Source organism: Notolepis coatsorum (assembly GCF_963971535.1).
Source record: "Notolepis coatsorum genome assembly, chromosome: 7".
Taxonomy (NCBI): Eukaryota; Metazoa; Chordata; class Actinopteri; order Aulopiformes; family Paralepididae; genus Notolepis; species Notolepis coatsorum.
This window is the reverse complement of record NC_140171.1, coordinates 129,328,047-129,349,701: the sequence shown is the minus strand read 5'-3', so window position 1 is coordinate 129,349,701 and position 21,655 is coordinate 129,328,047. Positions and strand designations below refer to the sequence as shown.

Genomic DNA, 21,655 nt, shown 5'->3' with positions numbered 1-21,655 from the left:
CATAAGTAGGTAAACATTTCAAAAGCTTCAAAAAGTGTCATATTGCACCTTGCCCTAATTAAATTACAACAAGATTAGGACTTGGACAAGAAAGAAAGAGGTGACAGCCCACTGTTAGGTGGCACCTCAAAGGAATAGACCTCTAGTGTTATTTATGAGAGTGATGGATGTAGGAAGGAAGGAGAGCTTGTAGCTGTTGCTCTTGTATCTACTTGCTCTGAACCGTCTCCCTGAGGGAAGAACTTCGTATTCAGGATATAGAATATGAAAAGGGTCCTTTTAAGATTCTGTGCCTGGCTGACCATTACTGGCTTGACCACTACACATCAGGGAGACCTTTCCCAACTCTTCCTCAACACTTTCTCCCCTCTTCTTCATCATCCTCCCTTCTCCTCTGTAGTTTTCCATGTTAGTCCTTATCTCCCCTCCACCTATGTGTGATCTGTTCACCTCTCCGTGCTGTCTTCCTGAAGTGGTTGTTGTGTATTCCTAACATTCCTCTCTCAGGCCTGGGCATGCCTGCCTGCCTGCTCCGCTCCTCCACCTTGACCAGAAGTGGGGCAGGACGCCAAGACGTGTGTGTGTGTCGCGTGTATGTGTGTGTTGGTTTGTACTTGTACTGTGATTGTGTGTAATGTTTTTACACTTTTCAGTAAGGTATTATTTGATTTATAAATCTAAATGGAGTGTACAAACGGGAATACTGTAGGTTTTATATCATTGGCCGATTCACCACATGGCAAAATGTTGAATTTTCTGTGCCTTTTTTCTCGTCCCCTCTCCAGGGCAGTGCAACACTGTCACATGTGAGTTCATCTCTGTCTGTCCTCAGTCTCTCTTATAGTGTATATATACTCTACTACACTATACTAACAGCAAATATCTTTTCCTGGCCTGCTAAGCGATGGGTATTGATGAGTGAATTACAATTCTGAATATTATAAGGTTGAAGCATTTGGAAATAAGATGGCAAGAACTGGTAATTCTGGGGTAATAACACTTAGGGATGTAGTGGTATGGGATCGGTCTGATACCAGGCTAAAATATCTATCTGAGAATTTCCCTTCAATACTAAAATCCGATATCAAGAAACATGCCAGAAATCATTTTTGACACGTTAACTCTAATGGAGCAAAATGTATTATATCGGATAATAATAGACCAATCTATACTGTTGATTAAAAGTAAAGTCAGCCGATACCCAAAGCCCAGGTATCTCTATCGGGATAGTCTGATCTGTGTATCCCTAGTAATGATCGTTGTACAGTACTACGATTTTCTACTTCAGGAAAACATTTTGCATTTGGGTCACAAATTTTGTATAGTTTGAGAGGATAATGAATGTTGTATAGTTTTGAGAGGATAATGTTATATAGTTTTGAGAGAATCATGAATGGTGTATAGTTTAGTTTTGAGAGGATAATGAATGTTGTATAGTTTTGAGAGAATGATGTTATATAGTTCTGAGAGAATCATGAATGTTGTATAGTTTAGTTTTGAGAGGATAATGAATGTTGTATAGTTTGAGAGGATAATGAATGCAAAGATGATGTTCAAAAGAAGCGAGTGCCGCACCTACTGTACTTGACACTATCCCTGTAATAACCTTATCTCAGGTTTCGCTGAACCGCTGACTTGCCCCTTGGTGTTAGCTAGGATAAGGCTAGGTGTGGTGATATATCCACTTCACCCAGCAGCTTTTGTTTTCCCCATCTGGTCGGCCTTTGTTGTAAACCTTGTATCTACTCTACCTCGTCTTCGGTGCTACAACATACGCCTGCTCTATGTTGTGTGTGGAAGATATTTAACATTTGTGTGCGAGTGTGTTTGTGTGCCTGCAGGGTTTGGTGGCGTTAGGATTTGTGCTTGAGTGAGCTTGTTTCTCCAGGGGAGTTAATGTGATGTGTTGGAATGTGGAAGATATTTAACATTAGTGTGTGTGTGCGTGTTCTTGATTGAGAAATGATAAGTAACTGGCTGCACATTCTTATTAACCCGTTCACTGCCACACGACAAAGTGTTAACCCTTTCACAACCACACTACAGAAGGTTATCCTTCTGTAGTGTGGTAGTAAAAGGGTTAATGGGATGCCTGCAAAGTTGTGAGAATAACACATTGTTTATGCTCATGCTCTCTCCGCCTAAAGCACGTATTGGGGGGAAAAGCGTGGCCTAACATACTAATATAGTTTACTGGAAGGTATCATTTAATTCCCTCGCGGTCTTGTCTCTTACCAGGGAGAACTGGAGAAGCAGCTACTACAGGCTAACCCTATCCTGGAGGCGTTTGGCAACGGCAAGACCGTCAAGAATGACAACTCGTCACGATTTGTAAGAATGGCCCTAAAGTGATTTGCTAATCGTTTTTTGTATTGCTTATCACAAGAGTTCAGCCTGTCCAATGGCCAATACATAACTTCTTTTCACCTTGAAGGGAAAATTCATCCGGATCAACTTTGATGTCAATGGATACATCGTTGGAGCCAACATTGAGACTTGTATCCTTTTCTTTGTACTTTCTTTTTACACCTTATGACTTCTAAGCTACACTTTAGATATTGCCATTGTCCTACGCCAGAAGCCTTACATCTCCACTTATGTGTTGCCAGAGTTTTTATGTTGTGAAAATTATGTAAAGAAGGCGTAATATTACCCTAGTTCTAAGCCAAACCACAAATGCATTGACGTCAATGGAGAAAATTATATTGTTCAAGAGCCTGCTAATGACCCTGTTAATATACAGTTTCGCTGTAATTATTTGTGCTGCAGTGTTTCCTTGACGTGCGTGTTGTCAGACCTGCTGGAGAAGTCTCGAGCCGTCAGACAGGCTAAAGAGGAGAGGACCTTCCATGTGTTCTACTACATGCTGAGTGGAGCGGGAGATAAACTCCGCTGTGAGAAATCAAGCCATTTCATACAGTTTGAATCTTAACTAATACTTAAAGGAACACGCCAACTGTTTGGGAAATTAGCTTATTTGCCATCTACCCTGGAGTTAGACAAGCGGATACATACCCTTTAATTCTCTGTGCATGCATTAGGCTTAGGGAACAGCCGATCCGTTGGCCTAGCTTAGCGTCATCCACTGGAAGTAGGTCTGCCAGTGTAGCCTAGTTCCAAACAGTCACGAACTACACTACAAATACAACTCAAACTTTCCTGTAAACATGTTGTGACCTGTGTATTTACCACGTGGAGAAAAAAAAATTACTTTTGTTTTCTAAGCAGATGTACTGTATACTCTGAACTATTTTTTGCCAAACCACTGCTGCCTGGGCGCAGTGATTTCATCACCTCAAAAGCCCAGTTTTAAAAAAAAGTTAATGACTCTAAGCTAGGCTAACGGTGCGGCTGTTCCCTAAGCCTAATGCATGAACAGAAGAAAAGTGTATGTATCTGCTTGTCTAACTCCAGGTTAGATGGCAAATAAGCTAATTTCCCAAAAAGTTGCCGTGTTCCTTTTTAAAGGTGCTATAGATAAAGATTTTATGTAGAGTAATATTTTTTTCCTCCCCATTTCTCCACGTGAAATCCACCTGATTGGATAAATGATATGCTGGTGCTCTTCTAGTGCGACATCTAATGGCTGAATGTTATCTATAGCACCTTTTTAAATAATCCAGGGAAATGATAAATCATCAGTGTCTGGGCAAAATAGACTGGACACAGTTTAACAATGTTATATTGTGTATTAATAATGTCTTCTTCCTCTCTAGCTGAGCTTTGTCTAGAGGACTATAGCAAGTACCGTTTCCTGTCAAATGGGAACGTGACGGTCCCTGGTCAGACGGATAAGGAAATGTTCATTGAGACCATGGAAGCCTTCAAGATAATGAGCGTCCCAGAGGAGGAGAGAGTCGGTAAATGTGCCACCATTGACCTATGTGCTGTAACTCGTTCATGGTCAATAATATACATAAATACATATTTATTTGGTCTAAAATACTGTAGTATGTTCAATAATATATTTTTTGGTCTAAAATATTTAGATTCATATTCTTTAATATATTACGCCTGATGCTGCCTTGTTATTGACCTAATTATTACAGGGTGACATATTATTTTATTTGATGTAAAATATAAACATGCGTGTCTACATTAAATATAAATGGTCATTTGCATTGCAGGGTGTTTTATTTGTTCAAATTTAGCCAAAGAGATTGTGTTATTATTTTGAATTCCCTTGATTGTTTACGTTGAAGCCTATAGTAATACAAAATAATGAATTCAAGAATGTGACTAATGGGAAGTCGTCATCCTTAATCTACCCTCCAATCACCCTCTGCTTGTTTGAATTTCTTAATGAATTACCTTTTTACTGACATGTTTGTTTCATTGGTCAGGTCTCTTGAAGGTGGTGTCTGCCGTCCTGCAGCTGGGGAACATAAGCTTCAAGAAGGAACGCCACTCGGACCAGGCTTCCATGCCCGATGATACTGGTACACATTAGCCCGATCTCGCTTAAAATATGTAAATAAAGTACTAATAATCTACAGCAGCGGTTCTCAAAATATGGGTAGGTGACTTGTGCATTGGCAAATAACATAGTGCTGTACAATGTTCCTCTAAGGTGTGCGCGTACATGGCAAAATGCTCCCGCGAACATCTGAAATCTGTTGCGCACAGAAACGTTTGTGTAAAATATGCATGTAGTTAAATTGACTAGCGCGTTGCACGGAATACTACGGTACCCTGTTGCGTGTGACGTTACCAAGAGAAGCCCCGCTTTCAGTGCCTTGTGGGCGTCACTACTGCGCTCTCACACACACAACAGATGAGGAAGCGGACAGATTCGACCAGCATTGATTCTGCTCACAATGCCAAAGCGAATGTACATTACAGATGAACTGCAGAGAAAATTCCCAATTTACCATCCCGGTCGAGACTAATTGGAAGCGGAGTGCTGGCTATCTCAAAGCTCACATGGACACAGAAAAACATTACAAACAAAGCTGTGCGAGGCGAGAGTTTGATGGCAAAGTTGACCGAAGTATATTCAGCTATACAGAGAGAGAAAGAAAATAATTTACCGTAAAACTATTTTGATGCCTCAAAATGATGTTTTGGTTTGATAAGATGCTTATGATACAATCATTCTAAGGATTATGTGTGTAATAAATTTGTTTTATACACTAATTGCAAGTTATGCAAATGTAAACAAATCCGAAACTGCATAGTGCACTTTTAAATTAGTATCTTGTGAGGTTACTGTTTTATAATTTACATTACATTGAAAAGATACAAAGATATATTTTTTAAAGCTTGATTTTCTAATACAGAAGAGGTATTATTTAGAACATTACTTCATATTTTACTTTTTATTTTGTCCACTAAGACTTGAAAATATATTATATAATATTTTGTCATAGGTTGATTTAGTTATTTTCTTGAGATTTGTCAGATTACTTTAGGCATAATACAGCATGTTGAGTAACTTTGGTTATAGAGAGATATTATTTTGTTATAAAATAATATAAACAATTGTATATCCATACAGAGGAGGCATACTTTAAATATATTAAAATGATAAAGCATCTTTGAGTAAACTTCGAGTATCATTAAGTATCTTGAGGCTGAAGGCAGTGTCCTCTTTAAAAGAAAATCACAATATGGTCACCCTTGAAGTCTCATGATAATTCACTTAATAAAATAATGACAAGTCAGCCTCCTAAAAAGACAAGTTAGTGACACGACTCACACCGCCGCCAACCCAGCCAAAGTAAGGACTGTATCATCAATCAATGGTCAAATAAATATTTGATTAAGGAATATAATATGCCTTTTTGTATTATTTCTGTGTATCAGCTAAATGTATAGATTTTTATGTTAGACATTGAGGGAAATTAAGATTCTCAGATTTTTTATCAACTAACCGGTTAATCGGCAGGTGACCTATGTTGCTCAGTAGCTGCTGATGTCTGCTCAGGAGGTTTGAGTGTTTGCTCAGACCGAAATAAAATTAGAGGGAACATTGGTGCTGTAATAAAATGTTCTAATAAATATGCATGATCAAGTTCAACAACGTGTGCTTTTATTTTGATATTCCTTAATTCCACGTTGAAATTACGCGATACATCAAGTGTGGGGTCGCCAAAAAAAATCCTAAATAAAATGGTTGTGGTATAATTTCTTTTTTGAGAACCCCTGATCTACAGGAAAAGGGTACATATTGTACATTCTGTTATAGCTATAAGTAATATATTGACATATTTACAGTATGTATTACAAATAAGTACATATAGAATGGGGAATGAACCCAGGGTGCTCGCATGGGAGGCAAGTGCCTTTACCTTACCTTATCTCTAACCTTAACCACACTGTTACCTTAAACTAACCATAACCTTATCTCTAACCTAACCTTAACCACACTGTTACCTTAAACTAACCATAACCTTATCTCTAACCCTAACCACACTGTTAACTAACCATTGAACCCTAACCTTAGCCCTAACTTTATATCTTAACCATAACCGTTAAATGTTCAAATGAACCATAATCATAGTATTGCTAGGTTTGTGTCAGGGTGGCTTAGTCTTGTGGTCAGAGCACTCTCCCACAACCACAATCTGTTTGTTTTGGACTTTTGCCGATACGAAATGTAAATAATATTACTTATGGCTATAATATAATGTACCTTTTTTTCCTGTGGTTGATTAATGCTCTAGTTACGTTTTCTGATGAGACCATGTTGCACACACACACAGTACTGTACATAGTGGCTTCTGTACACACCTCAATTCAGTCGGGTCAAAATGTATGTAGACGTTTTTCCTTTTCAGTAATTTTTTTTTATCAATTTAATTTTTTTTTTCAATTTCAACAAACCACACAACATCATCAATAATAATAGGGGCGCCAGGGTGCCGCACCACGTACAGTGCTGCGGTGCAATGCGGCCGTCCCGGGTTCGACTCCCGGACCCGGCGACCTTTGCCGAATGTCTTCCCCCCCCCTCTATCTCCCATACTTCCTCTCTCTCTCTCTCTCTCTACCGGACTGCCCGGTAGCAAAAACCAATACAATTCTACCAAAAACATAATAAAAAAAATTATAATAATGATTTGTAAAGGTTTTTCTCTCGAATTCCTCATCACCCCATTCATCCACCATCTATCTTACATGCATCCACCCACCTGTTTGAGACTCTACCTTCAGGGGTAGGGCCCAACAAGCCTACTGCTTCTCCCTAGCCCTTTTCGGACAATTGGACGGTGCTGCAATAGCAGCTGGTAAAACTTTGGCGATTTATGGAATGACCATTGTTATGTGTCCAATATCCGAAATAAAAATGTACTGAACTGAACCTTCCCCCCCCCCCCCCCTCAGCTGCCCAGAAAGTCTGCCATCTGCTCGGTATGAATGTGACCGACTTCACCCGGGCGATCCTGTCTCCTAGGATCAAGGTCTGTATGGGAATGTAATGACTGATCCCTACAAGTTAGTGATGTGTGTATTGACTGGAGCAGGATTAGCCAGAACAGAATGACATTAAAGTACTATTTGATCTGGTTTCAGGTGGGAAGGGACTACGTACAGAAGGCCCAGACCCAGGAGCAGGCAGAGTTTGCCGTTGAGGCCCTGGCCAAAGCCTCTTATGAGAGGATGTTCCGCTGGCTGGTAATGAGGATCAACAAGGCTCTGGATAAAACCAAGAGACAGGGAGCCTCATTCATCGGTATCCTGGATATCGCAGGGTTTGAGATCTTTGAGGTAAGACACGAGACACAACAATGGTGACTTAGGCATACTTTTAGGATAGTAATTACCACTACACTATTCAAAAGACAGTAGTTGGTGAGCTGAGCACATGCTGTGTTTTCTCTCTCTCTCTCACCATCTACCTCTCTCTCGCATGGGTGTGGTTTATCGCAAAAAGGTTGCAGCTTTTGCAAATGTGTATATTCCCAGTAAAATGCCAGGACAATTATTGTGAGTTACACAGATGTGTTGCATAAGCATTATGGATGGATTTATGTGTTGATAGTTTTTCTTTATTCCTAATGCTTACTATGTTGTAGGTAGTGAAGTTTTACTTCACTACTGCCTCAACACAACTACATGCTGTCATGTCAGGCAATCTTGTCCTCAGAGGTGCAGTGAACACAATACTAGTTTTGACATAATGGGTCACTTGGCTCAACATTACCATTATCACAGTAATTACAAATGTATCAATGTATATTTACTTGACATTTATTCTCTTTGCTTCTGTACACACTGATCTGGATTCAGATGTAGTCCGGTGATCTCACTTTGTAATTTTTTTAACCTTTTCACTACCAAAAGATAATAAGATGAGATATTCCTTTATTAATCCCCTTGGGGAAATTCGTGACACACACATACAGCTCAACGTCTCATTAATAATAACAACGCATCACAATCATTACATTTTTACAGTAACAATGGCACAGCATAAATTCAACAGACATGTACATTTGTTGACACATGTCATCTTACAGGAGGCCTGAGACACCGTATGCGCGATAGTCGGCAGCATTCAAACACAGAGTAGTAAACAAGATGGATCGCGCCACACTACAGAAGGTTAACCATTTCATCTACCTCTCTCTCGCTCCCTGTGCAGTTGAACTCCTTTGAGCAGATGTGCATCAACTACACCAACGAGAAGCTCCAGCAGCTGTTCAACCACACCATGTTCGTGCTGGAGCAGGAGGAGTACCAGAGGGAGGGCATCGAGTGGAGCTTCATCGACTTCGGCCTGGACCTGCAGCCCTGCATCGACCTCATCGAGAAACATGTAAGACGGCTCCCACTGATGATGTTGCACTCGAGCCTAATATGAATGAATGGATGAATGAAGTTTATTTCGAGCCATTTAGCATGTACAAAAAAAATAAACGCACACACAAATCAAATTACAAGTTGGCCGAAAAGGTTAGAGCTGAAGCTACAAGCTTGTAAATGCCCTAACCCAGTGCATCATCTCAAATGTATCGTTGATCTTTGTTATCGACCAAAAAATACCTAAAACATAATAATCGTTAACAACAATCGGCAATCAAAAATCTGAACAATTTATCTAATCAATTTGATTAAAAAACACATAGTTAACCGTCCGCGGGCATATTTATCAAGAATACGTTGTTTGTACTTCCTTTTAAAATCAGCAGCACTTTTACTTTCTTAACTCCTCTGGTAGACTATTCCACAACTAAGTTATATCCCCCTTCTCTATCTATGAAAATCTTTTGGATGTTGCCTAGTAGTAAATTATGTCTTGCTTTATACACCATTTGTGCAGTTTTAAATTCCACTAAATCCCTAAATTTCAGTGTGATTTTAAAAATAGTCCATTGGTAAGTCGTAATACCCTACATTATTCACTATTCTGATTGCTCTTTTTTGCATGGTAATTATTGCCTGTAGGGTGCTCTTGTAGGTATTACCCCAAACCTTCAGATGTTATAGTACCTGTGTTTTTATATCTGTCCTCTAATTGGTACTGGCACTTGGATGAATGAATCTTTATTTCGAACACGATTTAAAAAAACAAAGAATAAAAAAGAGAAATGACAAATACCGTAATTCCTCTAATAGTAACCGGGTCTCAAATACAAGCCGGGTCTCTATTAATGGCCGGGTGCGCTCTTGAGTTAAGCAATTATAAGCCGGCCTCCTAATACAAGCCAGGTTACTAATATACTGAGCTGCATACTGAGCTAGTTACTTGATTTCACTTTGAAAATGTTGAAATGACCAGTGACCACCTGTAATTGCACTGTTTACTATTTCATACAGTACTTGGTTTCAATAAATGAACCCAGTACCCAGTATGATCCATTTGAAATATAGGCCTCCCTCTTATACAGGCCTCCTCCTAATACAAGCCTGGTACCCGCTACAGTTGAAACAAATACAAGCCGGGGTTACTATTAGAGGAATTACGGTATACATATCACTGTTCGAAAAGGAGTAGGAAGAAGCCTAAGCTTATCATGCCCTACCCCTATCCGCCACTTCCAAGTGGGAACATGAATTTATACTTAAATTATATAATGAAGGGCGGCTACGTGGCGTAGTGGGCAAGGCGCTCGCCACGAAATGCTGGAGACGCTCTCCACATTTGCTTTCAGTTTAGCTGGTCGTCCGTACTAATACACATTGGCCGTATTAGGGGGTGGGAAACTGATGGGTGGGGATCGGGCGTTGTGGACAGCGACTCCTACAGGTCGGTTGGTGCGCCTGCGCAGTAGAATCAGGAAGTGTCGGGGGCAGCGTGAGCCTCCCACGCGTTACTCCTCGCCACTCAGAGATCGAGTTGTGCAGGTGAAAAGATGCGACTGCTGTTACCTCAAGTACCGGAGGGGACTTGTGCTATGTATGACTTAGTCCACATTGCAGCCGGCTTGTGGGAGGCAAGAAACAGCGTCCGTGACAGAGGAGGGTTGAATTGGATGATACGAAATTGGGATGGGAGAAAAAAGTGGATAAAAAAAAAAAATTATATAATGGAGAATAACCACATTACCAATAATTCTTCATCAAAACATTGAAAACAACATTAAATAAATAAATAATAGTATCCATAATGTAGTACAAAAGACAACAATAGTCTTTTTGGAAATTTGCAAATATCATTCCTTTATAAATTTTTTCCATTTTTTTTTAATAGAGCAATATTTCTGCTTTCCTTCATTTTATCTTCTATCTAGCACATTCCACACAGTTACTCCATAGGATGATATGCGCCTGAGATTGGTGCAAGCATAACGCTTATCAAAGTTGCAGTTACCTCTCAAATGATATCCCTTATCCCTCTCTATAAATAATTAAAATAAAAAAAATAAAATAAAAAAACGTTACCTGGGAGTTCTTGAATTATATTGCCTAATATTATTACATTATAAAATCCTTTGAACTGTGGGATGTGAACAGGGTTCGCACAAGGTCCTTGAAGTCCTTAAAGTGCTTGAGTTTTTACAAAGTCGAGGCCTGTATTAAACAGCCAATTTTTAACAAGGTGCTTAAAAAGTCCTTGAAATTCAAATCAACCATTCGCATTGAATGTTTTGTTCATCCATGATGAAATTGTTCAGAGTTTTTTTTTGTTCCGTTTGAATCAAATCTGACGAGTCACTGTCTCGTGCGCTCCAACTGCTTTTCCTCATTTCTTCGCGTGTGATGCTCTAGCTCGCTCTAGCTGGCAAGCAGGCCAAGAAGATGCTTTAAAAAACAGCATTTAAAAGTGAATTGTATCCTTCGAGTGATATCCTTGAAAATGAAAAATAGTGCTTGGAAAAGTACTTAAAAAGTCCTTGAGAGAGGGGGGCTCCAGTAGCTCACCGCATATTTCGCCGCTATTTCAGCGTCGGGGAAAACCGTGCTGCGTCACGGATCTGGTGGACTCCGAGTTCGATTCCCGGACCCGCCGTCATTTATCAGAATGTCTTCCCCTGATCTATATCCCGTTTCACCCTGTATCTGTCGGTCATGCTTGACCAGAAAAGCGATAAACGCTAAAAAAAAAAGTTTGAGAAAAAAAAAAAGTCCTTGAGTGTGAAAGCTCCATTGTGTCTCCTGTGTTCCAGTCGGGTCCTCCAGGCATCCTGGCTCTGCTGGACGAGGAGTGCTGGTTCCCCAAAGCCACCGACAAGAGCTTCGTGGAGAAGGTGGTTCAGGAGCAGGGCACCAACTCCAAGTTCCACAAGCCCAAGAAACTCAAGGACGACGTCGACTTCTGCATCATCCACTACGCTGGGAAGGTGATTGATTGATTTTGATTTGACATAATAAAATACAATACACGGGTGCGTACAGTATAAAAATTCATCAGAATAGCGCAAGAAAGTCCTTAGACTTATTTCCATTGCGATCCCAAGACACGGCAGGCAGAGCAAAAAGAGGGACATGCACAGTATGCTACTCCTCCTACTTGACAACCCGGAGTCAATCACACACCTACCGTACTCAATTACCTGTAACCATAACAATTACAATAATAATATAAAAAGTACACAAAAAACTAAGGCTGTCAAAGTTAACGCGGTATTAACGCGTTATCGCCCGATTCTATTAACGCCACTATTTTTTTTAACTCACGATTAACTTACATTTTTTTTTCTTTTTTTTAACTAGACTTCACTTAGGTGTATTATTGATGCTCTCATTCTATGCTCCATGTTTGTTTCTGAAGTGTGTGTGTGTGTGAGAGGGATATAGAGAGAGAGGGGGGTGAGGAAGGGGCAAGAGAGAAAGAGAGCTGAGAGAGAGGGGGTGTGATTACTCAGCCCTTGTGTGTGTGAATGTAACAAGTTCCTAACGTTTTTCTTTCCCCTATTATTTCATGCACACTTTATTCATTGTTTTAAATTATTATTTTCTTAAGTTATTTTGTGCATCACTCTGTTTTGAATTTGATGCAAATTTGCAATGCATGAGGGTCATCCTTTTGTGTTAAATGGCTGCATAAAGCAAGCATTTGTTGACTCATGTTGATAAGAGTATTAAAACTTGGAACTTGAAAAATATCTGTTTAAGGTAGAAAAAAATTAATAAAAAATGCGATTAATCGCGAGTTACCTATGGACAATCATGCGATTAATCGAGTTACATATTTTAATCAATTGACAGCACTACAAAAAACACATCATCGTAATATCAGACTCAAAGCTACAGGCTACACTACCCTAAGTTGCTCAGCAACCATTTTATCAGTTGGTTTTTTAACCCATTCAAGGACTGGGCAGATTCTATTTCACTGGGGATTTTGTTCCATTCCTCCCCCCCGCTATAGAGGAATGTACTTCTTCCAGCTTTGCTTTTCAGGTTGGGTATTTTCAGATTAGCTACACTAGCCCTTGTATTCAAGCTATGGGAGTCCCGGACATACAGAAAATAATTAAAAAAAATAATTAGGACACAAACCCTGTAAAATCTTATATACCATGGTCAATTTTAACGGTTTAATTCTACTTTATTCCGATTTTTTTCAGAATAATAATTTTAATGAGAATCTTGATCATACAGTGTGCATTATGTGTAAATGCATGCAGGGGTGTAAAGTACTTGAGTAATTGTACTTCGTTACAATACTTAACAATTTGAGCGCCAGCTATTACCTTCATCCCTGTAGTCAATGCGCCAGCTTTCCATTGTCTATTTTCACTGTGCGTCACAATGTTTGTAGAGCTATATCTATATTATAGCTATGGAGACAATACTATGGCTCATTTGACAGTCACTATCTCTCGTCTAACATGTAAAAAAGAGTAAATTTTTTCATGTATACGTTCGTGTGTTATCCCGTGGTGAATATTGTATAGTTTCAGAGTGATCCGGGCTAATTCCTGAAAAGCTGAGTTATGGAGCGCTATGTGAATTTAGCTAAAGTCGTTCGTGTTGCTCGCCTGGACACGTTACTATTTCAAAATCAAAGGTATATAATAGGTACCAGTATTATGTTTCATATGTGTCGGCAACGGCATACGTTTTGGTGTACGTTACATATGATCGTTGCGATCGATGTGAAATCATTGTTGGATCAAAGTAGGTTTGATGTCATATAGTCCTTACCTTTACTAGAAGGTATCCCAAAATGAATATTCCAATTGTCTGATCGCGATTTCCAGTATTGATGTCCATCGGGTCCCTGACATGCATTGGCACAAAATATGCATCAAGTGTAGGGATGGGTATCGTTAGGATTTTATCGATACTGCTTAACGGTTCGGTACTTTTTTAAATGAACCCGCCCACATCCATGCTGATTGGTCCTTGTGCAAGACTAGAAAGCGGGGATCTTTGATTAAACACCTGCTATCAGAAGAATAGACAGTCAGAGTGACGAGATACAGAAGATGGCCACAAATGATAGTATAAGTGATGAAGAGGACGAAACGGAACATTTAATTGCCCCGGAATAAAAAAAAAGTTAACTTTTACTGTTTAGTACTTAAGTACATTTAAAAGTAGAAACAAGTAGAAACATTTGGACTTTTACTCAAGTGTTTTTTTAGCCAGATACTCGTGACTTTTTACTTGAGTAAGATTTTGAGATGGTACCCATACTTTCACTTAAGTATAATTTCTGGGTACTTTTTACACCCCTGAATGCATGCAGAGTTATGTTTTTAGTTAATTTAGTTTGAGAATTATTGAGAGTAAATTAGATTGAATATGGCCACTCCCAATAACAGACTAAATGAATGTGTGCAAAACTGTTTAGATTTTGGATGTGTGTGAGATTATGTGCAAAATAAATCGGCATTGTTTTTTTGGTGAAGTGCCCCTTTTTAATAAAAAGGCTTGAGTTTTATCGACTACTTTAGACACGACCTCAAAGATCTTGTACACATCCTGAATGAAGCTCTCCTCTGTTCCAGGTGGACTACAAGGCAGACGAGTGGCTGATGAAGAACATGGATCCTCTGAATGAGTGTGTGGCCACTCTGCTCAACCAGTCTACAGACAAATATGTGGCGGATCTGTGGAGAGACGGTAAGTAACACAACGGTGTTGTCTTAATGTATATATTGCTTACTGTTTTATTAGGCATTGTATTGGTTTAAGAGCATTTTTAGATGTGACTAGCAGCTCTATAGGTCAGTCGGTCCACAGAAATGTCACCACTCTTCGTTCTATGAGGCTGAAATTTGGCTTGGAGATCAAGTGTGGTGCGTGTGTGTGTATGTGTTCGTGCCAATTGGGGAAAAAAAGGGGGGTGTGGTAATGGATATCGACTATCGCATGGGTGTGGTTTTTCGTAAAAAGGTTGCAGCTTTTGCAAATTTGTATATTCCCAGTAAAATACCAGGACAATTATGAGTTACACAGATGTGTTGCATTATGGGTGGATTTATGTGTTGATAGTTTTCCTTTTTATTCCTAATGCTTACTATGTTGTAGGTAGTATGTTTACTATGTTGTAGGTAATGTGCAGTATGAACTTCCATACATGCAAGCTGTGTAGTTTTACTTCACTACTGCCTCAATACAACTACATGCTGTCATGTCAGGCCATCTTGTCCTCAGAGGTGCAGTGAACACGATACTAGTTTTGACATAATGGGTCACTTGGCTCAACATTACCATTATCACAGTAATTACAAATGTATCCATGTATATTTACTTGACATTTATTCTCGTTGCTTCTGTACACTGATCTGGATTCAGATGTAGTCCGGTCATCTCACTTTGCCAGGACTTTTTATTTTATTTTTTATTTTTTAAACTATTTCAATACCACACTCCAGAAGGTTAACCCTTTCACTACCACACTACAGAAGGTTAACCCTTTCACTACCACACTACAGAAGGTTAACCCTTTCACTACCACACTACAGAAGTTGACCTTCTATAGTGTGGTAGGGAACGGGATTCACAGTTGGGTGACTCCTGATTTGGCTCCCACTCCTGATTTTTTGTTTCTTTCATCTCTCCCTCCTCTCCTCTCAGTGGACCGTATAGTCGGTCTGGACAAGGTGGCGGGGATGTCGGACTCCCTGCACGGTGCCTTCAAGACGCGCAAGGGAATGTTCCGCACGGTGGGGCAGCTTTACAAGGAGCAGCTGGGAAACCTCATGGCCACACTGAGGAACACCAACCCCAACTTTGTCCGCTGCATCATCCCCAACCACGAGAAGAAGGTACAGAATAGTTCACTGTCCACAAGTTACTGGCTGAGTTAAGTGACACTGAAATTGATGATGATAACCTTTTATGCCAAACGTGGGAGTTGTTCATATGATTGAGATGGAACTATTTTCTTTTAATATATAAAGAGGTAGTAATTGTGTATTTGTAGACTCATCACAGTTGTATATTATGCAGCTAGGTTCTTTTAATGTTTTACAGTACAGGACCTAAATGAGGAATGTAGTCTTTCACCCTGGGGTATGGGGTTCAAGGGTGACTCATTTTTGGTCCTCATAGTTTAGGACATGAATAATATAGAATTATTAATGATCATGTATTTCCATTTATATGTAGATTACTGGGCTATATTATCTGGTAATACAGATCCTTTGTCTATGAAAAGCCGTGGAAATGACACTAAATGCCTTTTTCACATTTCGAGCTAATGCTATGATTTCAACTCAAAACATGTGTGCATTTTGGACACAGAAGCAGTGTTTTACCTACAAGATGACGCAGATGAAAAAAGTATCTATGGAAAAGATCAAATTTAATAATGGCACCCTATCTGTCCCTACCCCATCCGTCTCCCTCAGGCAGGTAAGCTGGAGCCTCATCTGGTTCTGGACCAGCTGAGGTGTAACGGAGTTCTAGAGGGGATCCGCATCTGCAGACAGGGCTTCCCCAACCGCATCGTCTTCCAGGAGTTCAGACAGAGGTAATGTGGGAGAGATGATTTTCCTCAAACCACTGTCTTCCTCAACCTGACGAGAGTGGAGTTGCAGTAAATGCTTGTCCTCTCCTGTCCCGCAGGTATGAGATCCTCACTCCAAGTGCCATCCCCAAGGGCTTCATGGACGGCAAGCAAGCGTGTGTCCTCATGGTAAGACATTGACAAAGTCTTGGACGTTAAAAGTCTACATTTCTTTACAAATAAAACATGCCTTCAGGGTTCGCACAAGGTCCTTGAAGTGCTTAAAGTGCTTTATTTTTCACTCAAAGTCAAGGCCTGGAATTCCTTGAAACGGACAATTTTTTAACAAGGTTTAACAAAGTCCTTGAAATTCAAATCAACCATTCGCATTGAAAGTTTTGTTCATCCATGATCAAATCTTTCTGAATCAAGAAATATACTTTTTTTTTAATTTTATTTAAAGTGTAACTAATTGTCAGAAATTGGTTTGCCATACATATTTGATCAGATTTATTTTTCTATAAAAAAACGGCATTTAAAAGTGAATTGTATCCTTTTAAATGCCCTTTTAAAATGAAAAATAGTGCTTAGAAAAGTACTTGAAAGTCCTTCAATTTAGGGCGGCTGGGTGGCGCAGCGGAGATTGCGCTCGTCACCAATGCAAGAGACTCCGGTATCGAATCCGGGTGTCAGCATTGCCTCCGGCTTGGGCCAGCCGTCATACTGGCTCAATTGGCAGAGCCAGCGGGTGGAAGTCGATGGGTGGGGATTTGGACGTTGTGGACAGCGACTCCTACAGGTCGGTTGGGGGACGCCTGCACAGCAGAGACGGGAAATGGCGGGGGTAGTGTGAGCCTCCCATGCGTTACACCCCGCCAATGAGAGTCCGCGCTGGCAGGTGAAAAGATGTGACGGGCTGCCTCCTCGTGTACCGGAGGAGACACGTGATGCAAGGCTTCTATCTTCCCTACAACCGACCAGTGGGGGGCATAGTCGAGCAACGTTCAAGACGGGGGAGGGGAGAATTGGAAATATGAAATTGGGATGGGAGAAAAATAGAAAATAAGGAGAAAGTGGATAAAAAAAATAAAAGTCCTTGAATTTCATTTATGTCTGTGGGAACCCTGTGCCTTGTCCCCATCTTGACTCGTCCCCTTTCTCGAGTTATATTCATCCACCTCCTGATGTAAAACAACAAGAAGTCACCGCCTCTTCTCCATGTCAGGTCAAGGCTCTGGAGCTGGACCCCAACCTGTTCCGGATCGGCCAGAGCAAAGTGTTCTTCAGGGCCGGGGTCCTGGCTCATCTGGAGGAGGAGAGGGACATGAAGATCACCGACGTCATCATCAGCTTCCAGGCCTGGTGCAGGGGATATGTGGCCCGCAAGTAAGCTGGGTTCAGTGGTTGAAAGAAAAAGCAATCCTGGGCTTCAGGGCAGATCTCTCAACCTGACACAGAGGATGCTATGATGCAAGGAAAGCATGTTGCTAGTGTTGTCATTTGGGAAGCTGTCAAAAACTGTTTACCATGCTCACAAAGGGGTAAAGATTTTCATTTTACCTGTTTAGCTGGTCGTTCATACTAATACACATTGGCCGTATTAGGGGGTGGGAAACTGATGGGTGGGGATCGGGCGTTGTGGACAGCGACTCCTACAGGTCTGTTGGTGCGCCTGCGCAGTAGAATCGGGAAGTGTCGGGGGCAGCGTGAGCCTCCCACGCGTTACTCTCGCCACAGAGATTGAGCTGCGCAGGTGAAAAGATGCGACTGCTGTTACCTCAAGTACCGGAGGGGACTTGTGCTATGTATGACTTAGTCCACATTGCAGCCGGCTTGTGGGAGGCAAGAAACAGCGTTCGTGACAGGGGAGGGTTGAATTGGATGATACGAAATTGGGATGGGAGAAAATATAAAAAAAATTGGAGAAAAAGTGGATAAAAAAAAAAGTATTTTCATTTTACATCACTGGATGGCCTGACCCTAGAGTAGGAAGAATGAAAATAATTTTTGTTTTGTTTTTTCCTTTTCATCTTTTCTCCCGTCCCTCAGTTTTGTCTTTATGCTAATTCCCACATGGTCGTTGCATTACCCTACTGTCCGTGGAGGGTGTAGACTACCACATGCCTCCTTTTGATACATGTGGAGTCACCAGACGTTTCTTTTCATCTGACGGTGAGGGGTTTCAGAGAGTGTAACACACGTGGAGGTCCACACCATCTCCCCCAGATCCCCTCCCTGCTGAACAACAGGCGCCCAGACCAACCAGTAGGAGTCACTGTTGCAATGACCAGGACTCATACCCCACCGGCTTCCCACCCACCAACACTACCATGTGTTCGTCCTTAGACCTCTATTCTACCCAGTCGTAACGAAAATTTATTTAACGGCAAATAATTCCAAATGTCATCTTCATTTTATGTATATTTTTGGCCCAATTGAACAAATATTGTCTCGTCACTAAGGCCCAGTTTAGACGAGCGTTTTGTGAACAGAAACCGCAAAAGTCATCTTGCGGTTTCACTTTTAATTTTACGTTTAGACGAGCGTTTTGGGGTGAAATTCTCCGTGCAGACGACGCTGTAACGACGGAGACCCGCTGTCACACGATTGGCTCATATGTCACATGACGTGCTGTGAAGACCCGCCCTACTCTGCCTCTGATTCGCAGACTGTGGATGGGGAATGTGATTGCACCAAAGCAGAGTCACTCACAGACAGTGGGTCCACTCACGCCGCGGGAGTCAGATTCTTGTGTATTTAACCCTTTCACTGCCACACGACAGCCGGTTGTGTGACAGTAAAGGGGTAACCTTCTGTCGTGTGGCAGTGAAAGGGTTAAAAGTACTGCCAATGTAGCCTTCAGGTGATCTCCGTTGATATAAGTCAGACATACTTGCTTTGTTTACGTCTCGGCTACTGGCGCATACCTGCTACCTGTGACGTAAGCAGTACGCGCGACCAGAGCCGTGACAACCATTTCGTCATCGTTTTATCAGATTTATACGTTTTAACAGTTTAGACGAGATCGCAAAGCTTTTGCGTTTCTAGGAATTCCACCCTGGAAGGTAGTCTCACTTTTTTGCGGTTTCACCCCGTAAAAACGCCGTTTCCGTATAAACGAAAGGCACATCTGTAAAAATATTTTTGCGGATTCACCTGCTAGCGTTTCCGTCTAAACGGGGCCTAAGATGCTTTTGTGAAAGCAAGACAAGAATGGCTTTGAGGTTTTACAGTACTGTATGCAATACATTAGTTGGGACATATTTAATGGATGGCTAAGCTTATTGCTTCATGTTTTCTCTTCTTATACGTAAGGCTGAGATGATATGCCATTTGGAAGAATCGATAAATCGGGACAAAATTATCAATATTTGTTTTTGTATTATTATTTAGCATGTACATTTTTTTTAAATACTTAATAAAGAAAAAAACATTTAACGTTAGTTTGTGTACGTGTGTGTCACGTGCACTCACTGTAGATTTTACAATGCTGTAGTTGGCCCACGACACACACGAGCTAACGTTAAAAAATCGTTTTTATTTTTATTATTTTACACATGCAAAAAAATCGATAAGTGACGCCACTTAACGATTTCACGCAGTTATAGATAAATCGATAAGTGGTCTCGGCCTTAGTTATACGCAGTGAAAGTAGACATTGGTGGAGACACCCGGTGGAGGTGTATCATGTCGTGCCTTTTTTAATATTTCTTGTTTGGAGATTGTTTTTGCAGAAAATATCCTTTACACAAGATCTCTCTTTTGCGTCTCCTAGGGCCTTCGCTAAGAGGCAGCAGCAGCTCACTGCCATGAAGGTGATCCAGAGGAACTGTGCTGCCTACCTGAAGCTCAGGAACTGGCAGTGGTGGAGGCTCTTCACCAAGGTACAGAAGGAAGAACCAACATAGATGTACAATATGATGAAGATTTTATTTCCGACTCAAGGACCATATTACACATACACAAAACGACAACAAAAATACAATAACGAAAGAAACGAGGCCAACAACATAGATTAAAATGCATAAAGGCATCGATTCCAATGTTTCCACAAATCAGAGGAGTACCTTGTATCACTTTGTTCGACATCAGTAATGGCACCTATTTTTGACTCGATAGTCGACGCATACATTTAAACATCAAGTTCCTCAGCAGAGCATGGAAGGTGGGGACATTTGTAGTCGCAAACAAATGGCTTGCACTAGTCTGTCTTGGGAGTTTAAGGAGGATCCTACAGTAAATGCATCATTATATGCTACCTGCAGTTTTTTCATTTGTGCTGTGCTATAATTACACCAGAGGTGTGCAGTATAAAACGGAATACAATAGGCTCTGAACAGGCTTATTTTCACATTGTCTTTACACATACATATATCTGTACATATATCATCCATGTATCATAACGTGATTAAATGTCATTCCCCTTATTAAAGAACTGACTTTTAATCCAAATGTGTGTCCAAAATGCCCACTGCTGTGTGTGTGTGTTCCCCATCTCTCCTCTCTCCTCAGGTGAAGCCCCTGCTCCAGGTGACCAGGCAGGAGGAGGAGATGCAGGCCAAAGAGGATGAGCTGGTGAAGGTGAAGGAGAGGCAGCTACAAGCTCAGCAACATCTCAAAGAGTTTGAAGACAAGCAGCAGCAGGTATGGGTTTCTCTCACTGAAAGGGACATTTCAACTTAAAGGTCCCATGTCTTATAAATGGCCTTTTCCAGTGTATAGCATTGTTTTCTAGCAATGTGGGGTTGTATCAATGGGGTCTGTGTCTCTAATTCTCATTTTGGCTTATCAGTCCACTTCATATGTAGATCCTCCCCCACTGAACTAAGCCATTCTGAATTTCGCGTACCTGTGACGTCTAAGAATTCTCATCTGCATAACTAACGCCCCGCCCCCTCTATGGTTGTAGCGCACACTCAACCATTCGCTCAACAACAGAGCGAGTGGAAATACTGACACTTCCTCAAACGGGTTGACGTGCCCGGGTGCCGACAGAGAGAATCAACAATTCGTTCAACAACTGAGCAGTGGGAATAATGCGGAAGCGGTCTCCCTGTCCCTGACTCTCCCCCTCTCTCTCTCTCTCTCTCCACCTGCATTTTACACATAATCGCTCGAGCCGCGCACGGAGCGATCTATCCTCTCTCTCCACCTGCATTTTACACATAATCGCTCGAGCCACGCACGGAGCGATCTATCCTCTCTCTCCACCTGCATTTTACACACAATCGCTCGAGCCGCTCACACAGTGCACATACGCGTGCGGAGCGATCTATCCTCTTTCCCTCTCTCTTTTGCGCATTCTCTCTAGCTCTCTCTCGTATGTATCACGCTGTGAGGGTGACTGTCACTGAAAGCGCTTAT

At 41.1% G+C, this 21,655-nt stretch overlaps 1 protein-coding gene across 2 annotated transcripts in view; it reads left to right on the top strand.

The window, feature by feature from the left end:
- The window catches only part of LOC311231896 (myosin-9-like), a 70,809-nt gene that overhangs the window by 21,575 nt on the left and 27,579 nt on the right, over window positions 1-21,655 (top strand). For both annotated transcript variants that reach the window (XR_014619888.1, XM_084318526.1), the window contains exons 8-24: window positions 786-806; window positions 2,239-2,331; window positions 2,435-2,498; window positions 2,796-2,894; window positions 3,717-3,860; window positions 4,344-4,439; window positions 7,327-7,403; window positions 7,516-7,710; window positions 8,588-8,761; window positions 11,553-11,726; window positions 14,346-14,460; window positions 15,418-15,608; window positions 16,194-16,315; window positions 16,411-16,480; window positions 17,517-17,677; window positions 20,067-20,175; window positions 20,804-20,935. Coding sequence is in view for 1 of the 2 variants with exons in the window: in XM_084318526.1 (XP_084174652.1) it covers window positions 786-806; window positions 2,239-2,331; window positions 2,435-2,498; window positions 2,796-2,894; window positions 3,717-3,860; window positions 4,344-4,439; window positions 7,327-7,403; window positions 7,516-7,710; window positions 8,588-8,761; window positions 11,553-11,726; window positions 14,346-14,460; window positions 15,418-15,608; window positions 16,194-16,315; window positions 16,411-16,480; window positions 17,517-17,677; window positions 20,067-20,175; window positions 20,804-20,935 (2,037 nt within the window). In the remaining variant the exon portion in view is untranslated. The remainder of the gene's footprint in view (window positions 1-785; window positions 807-2,238; window positions 2,332-2,434; window positions 2,499-2,795; window positions 2,895-3,716; window positions 3,861-4,343; window positions 4,440-7,326; window positions 7,404-7,515; window positions 7,711-8,587; window positions 8,762-11,552; window positions 11,727-14,345; window positions 14,461-15,417; window positions 15,609-16,193; window positions 16,316-16,410; window positions 16,481-17,516; window positions 17,678-20,066; window positions 20,176-20,803; window positions 20,936-21,655) is intronic.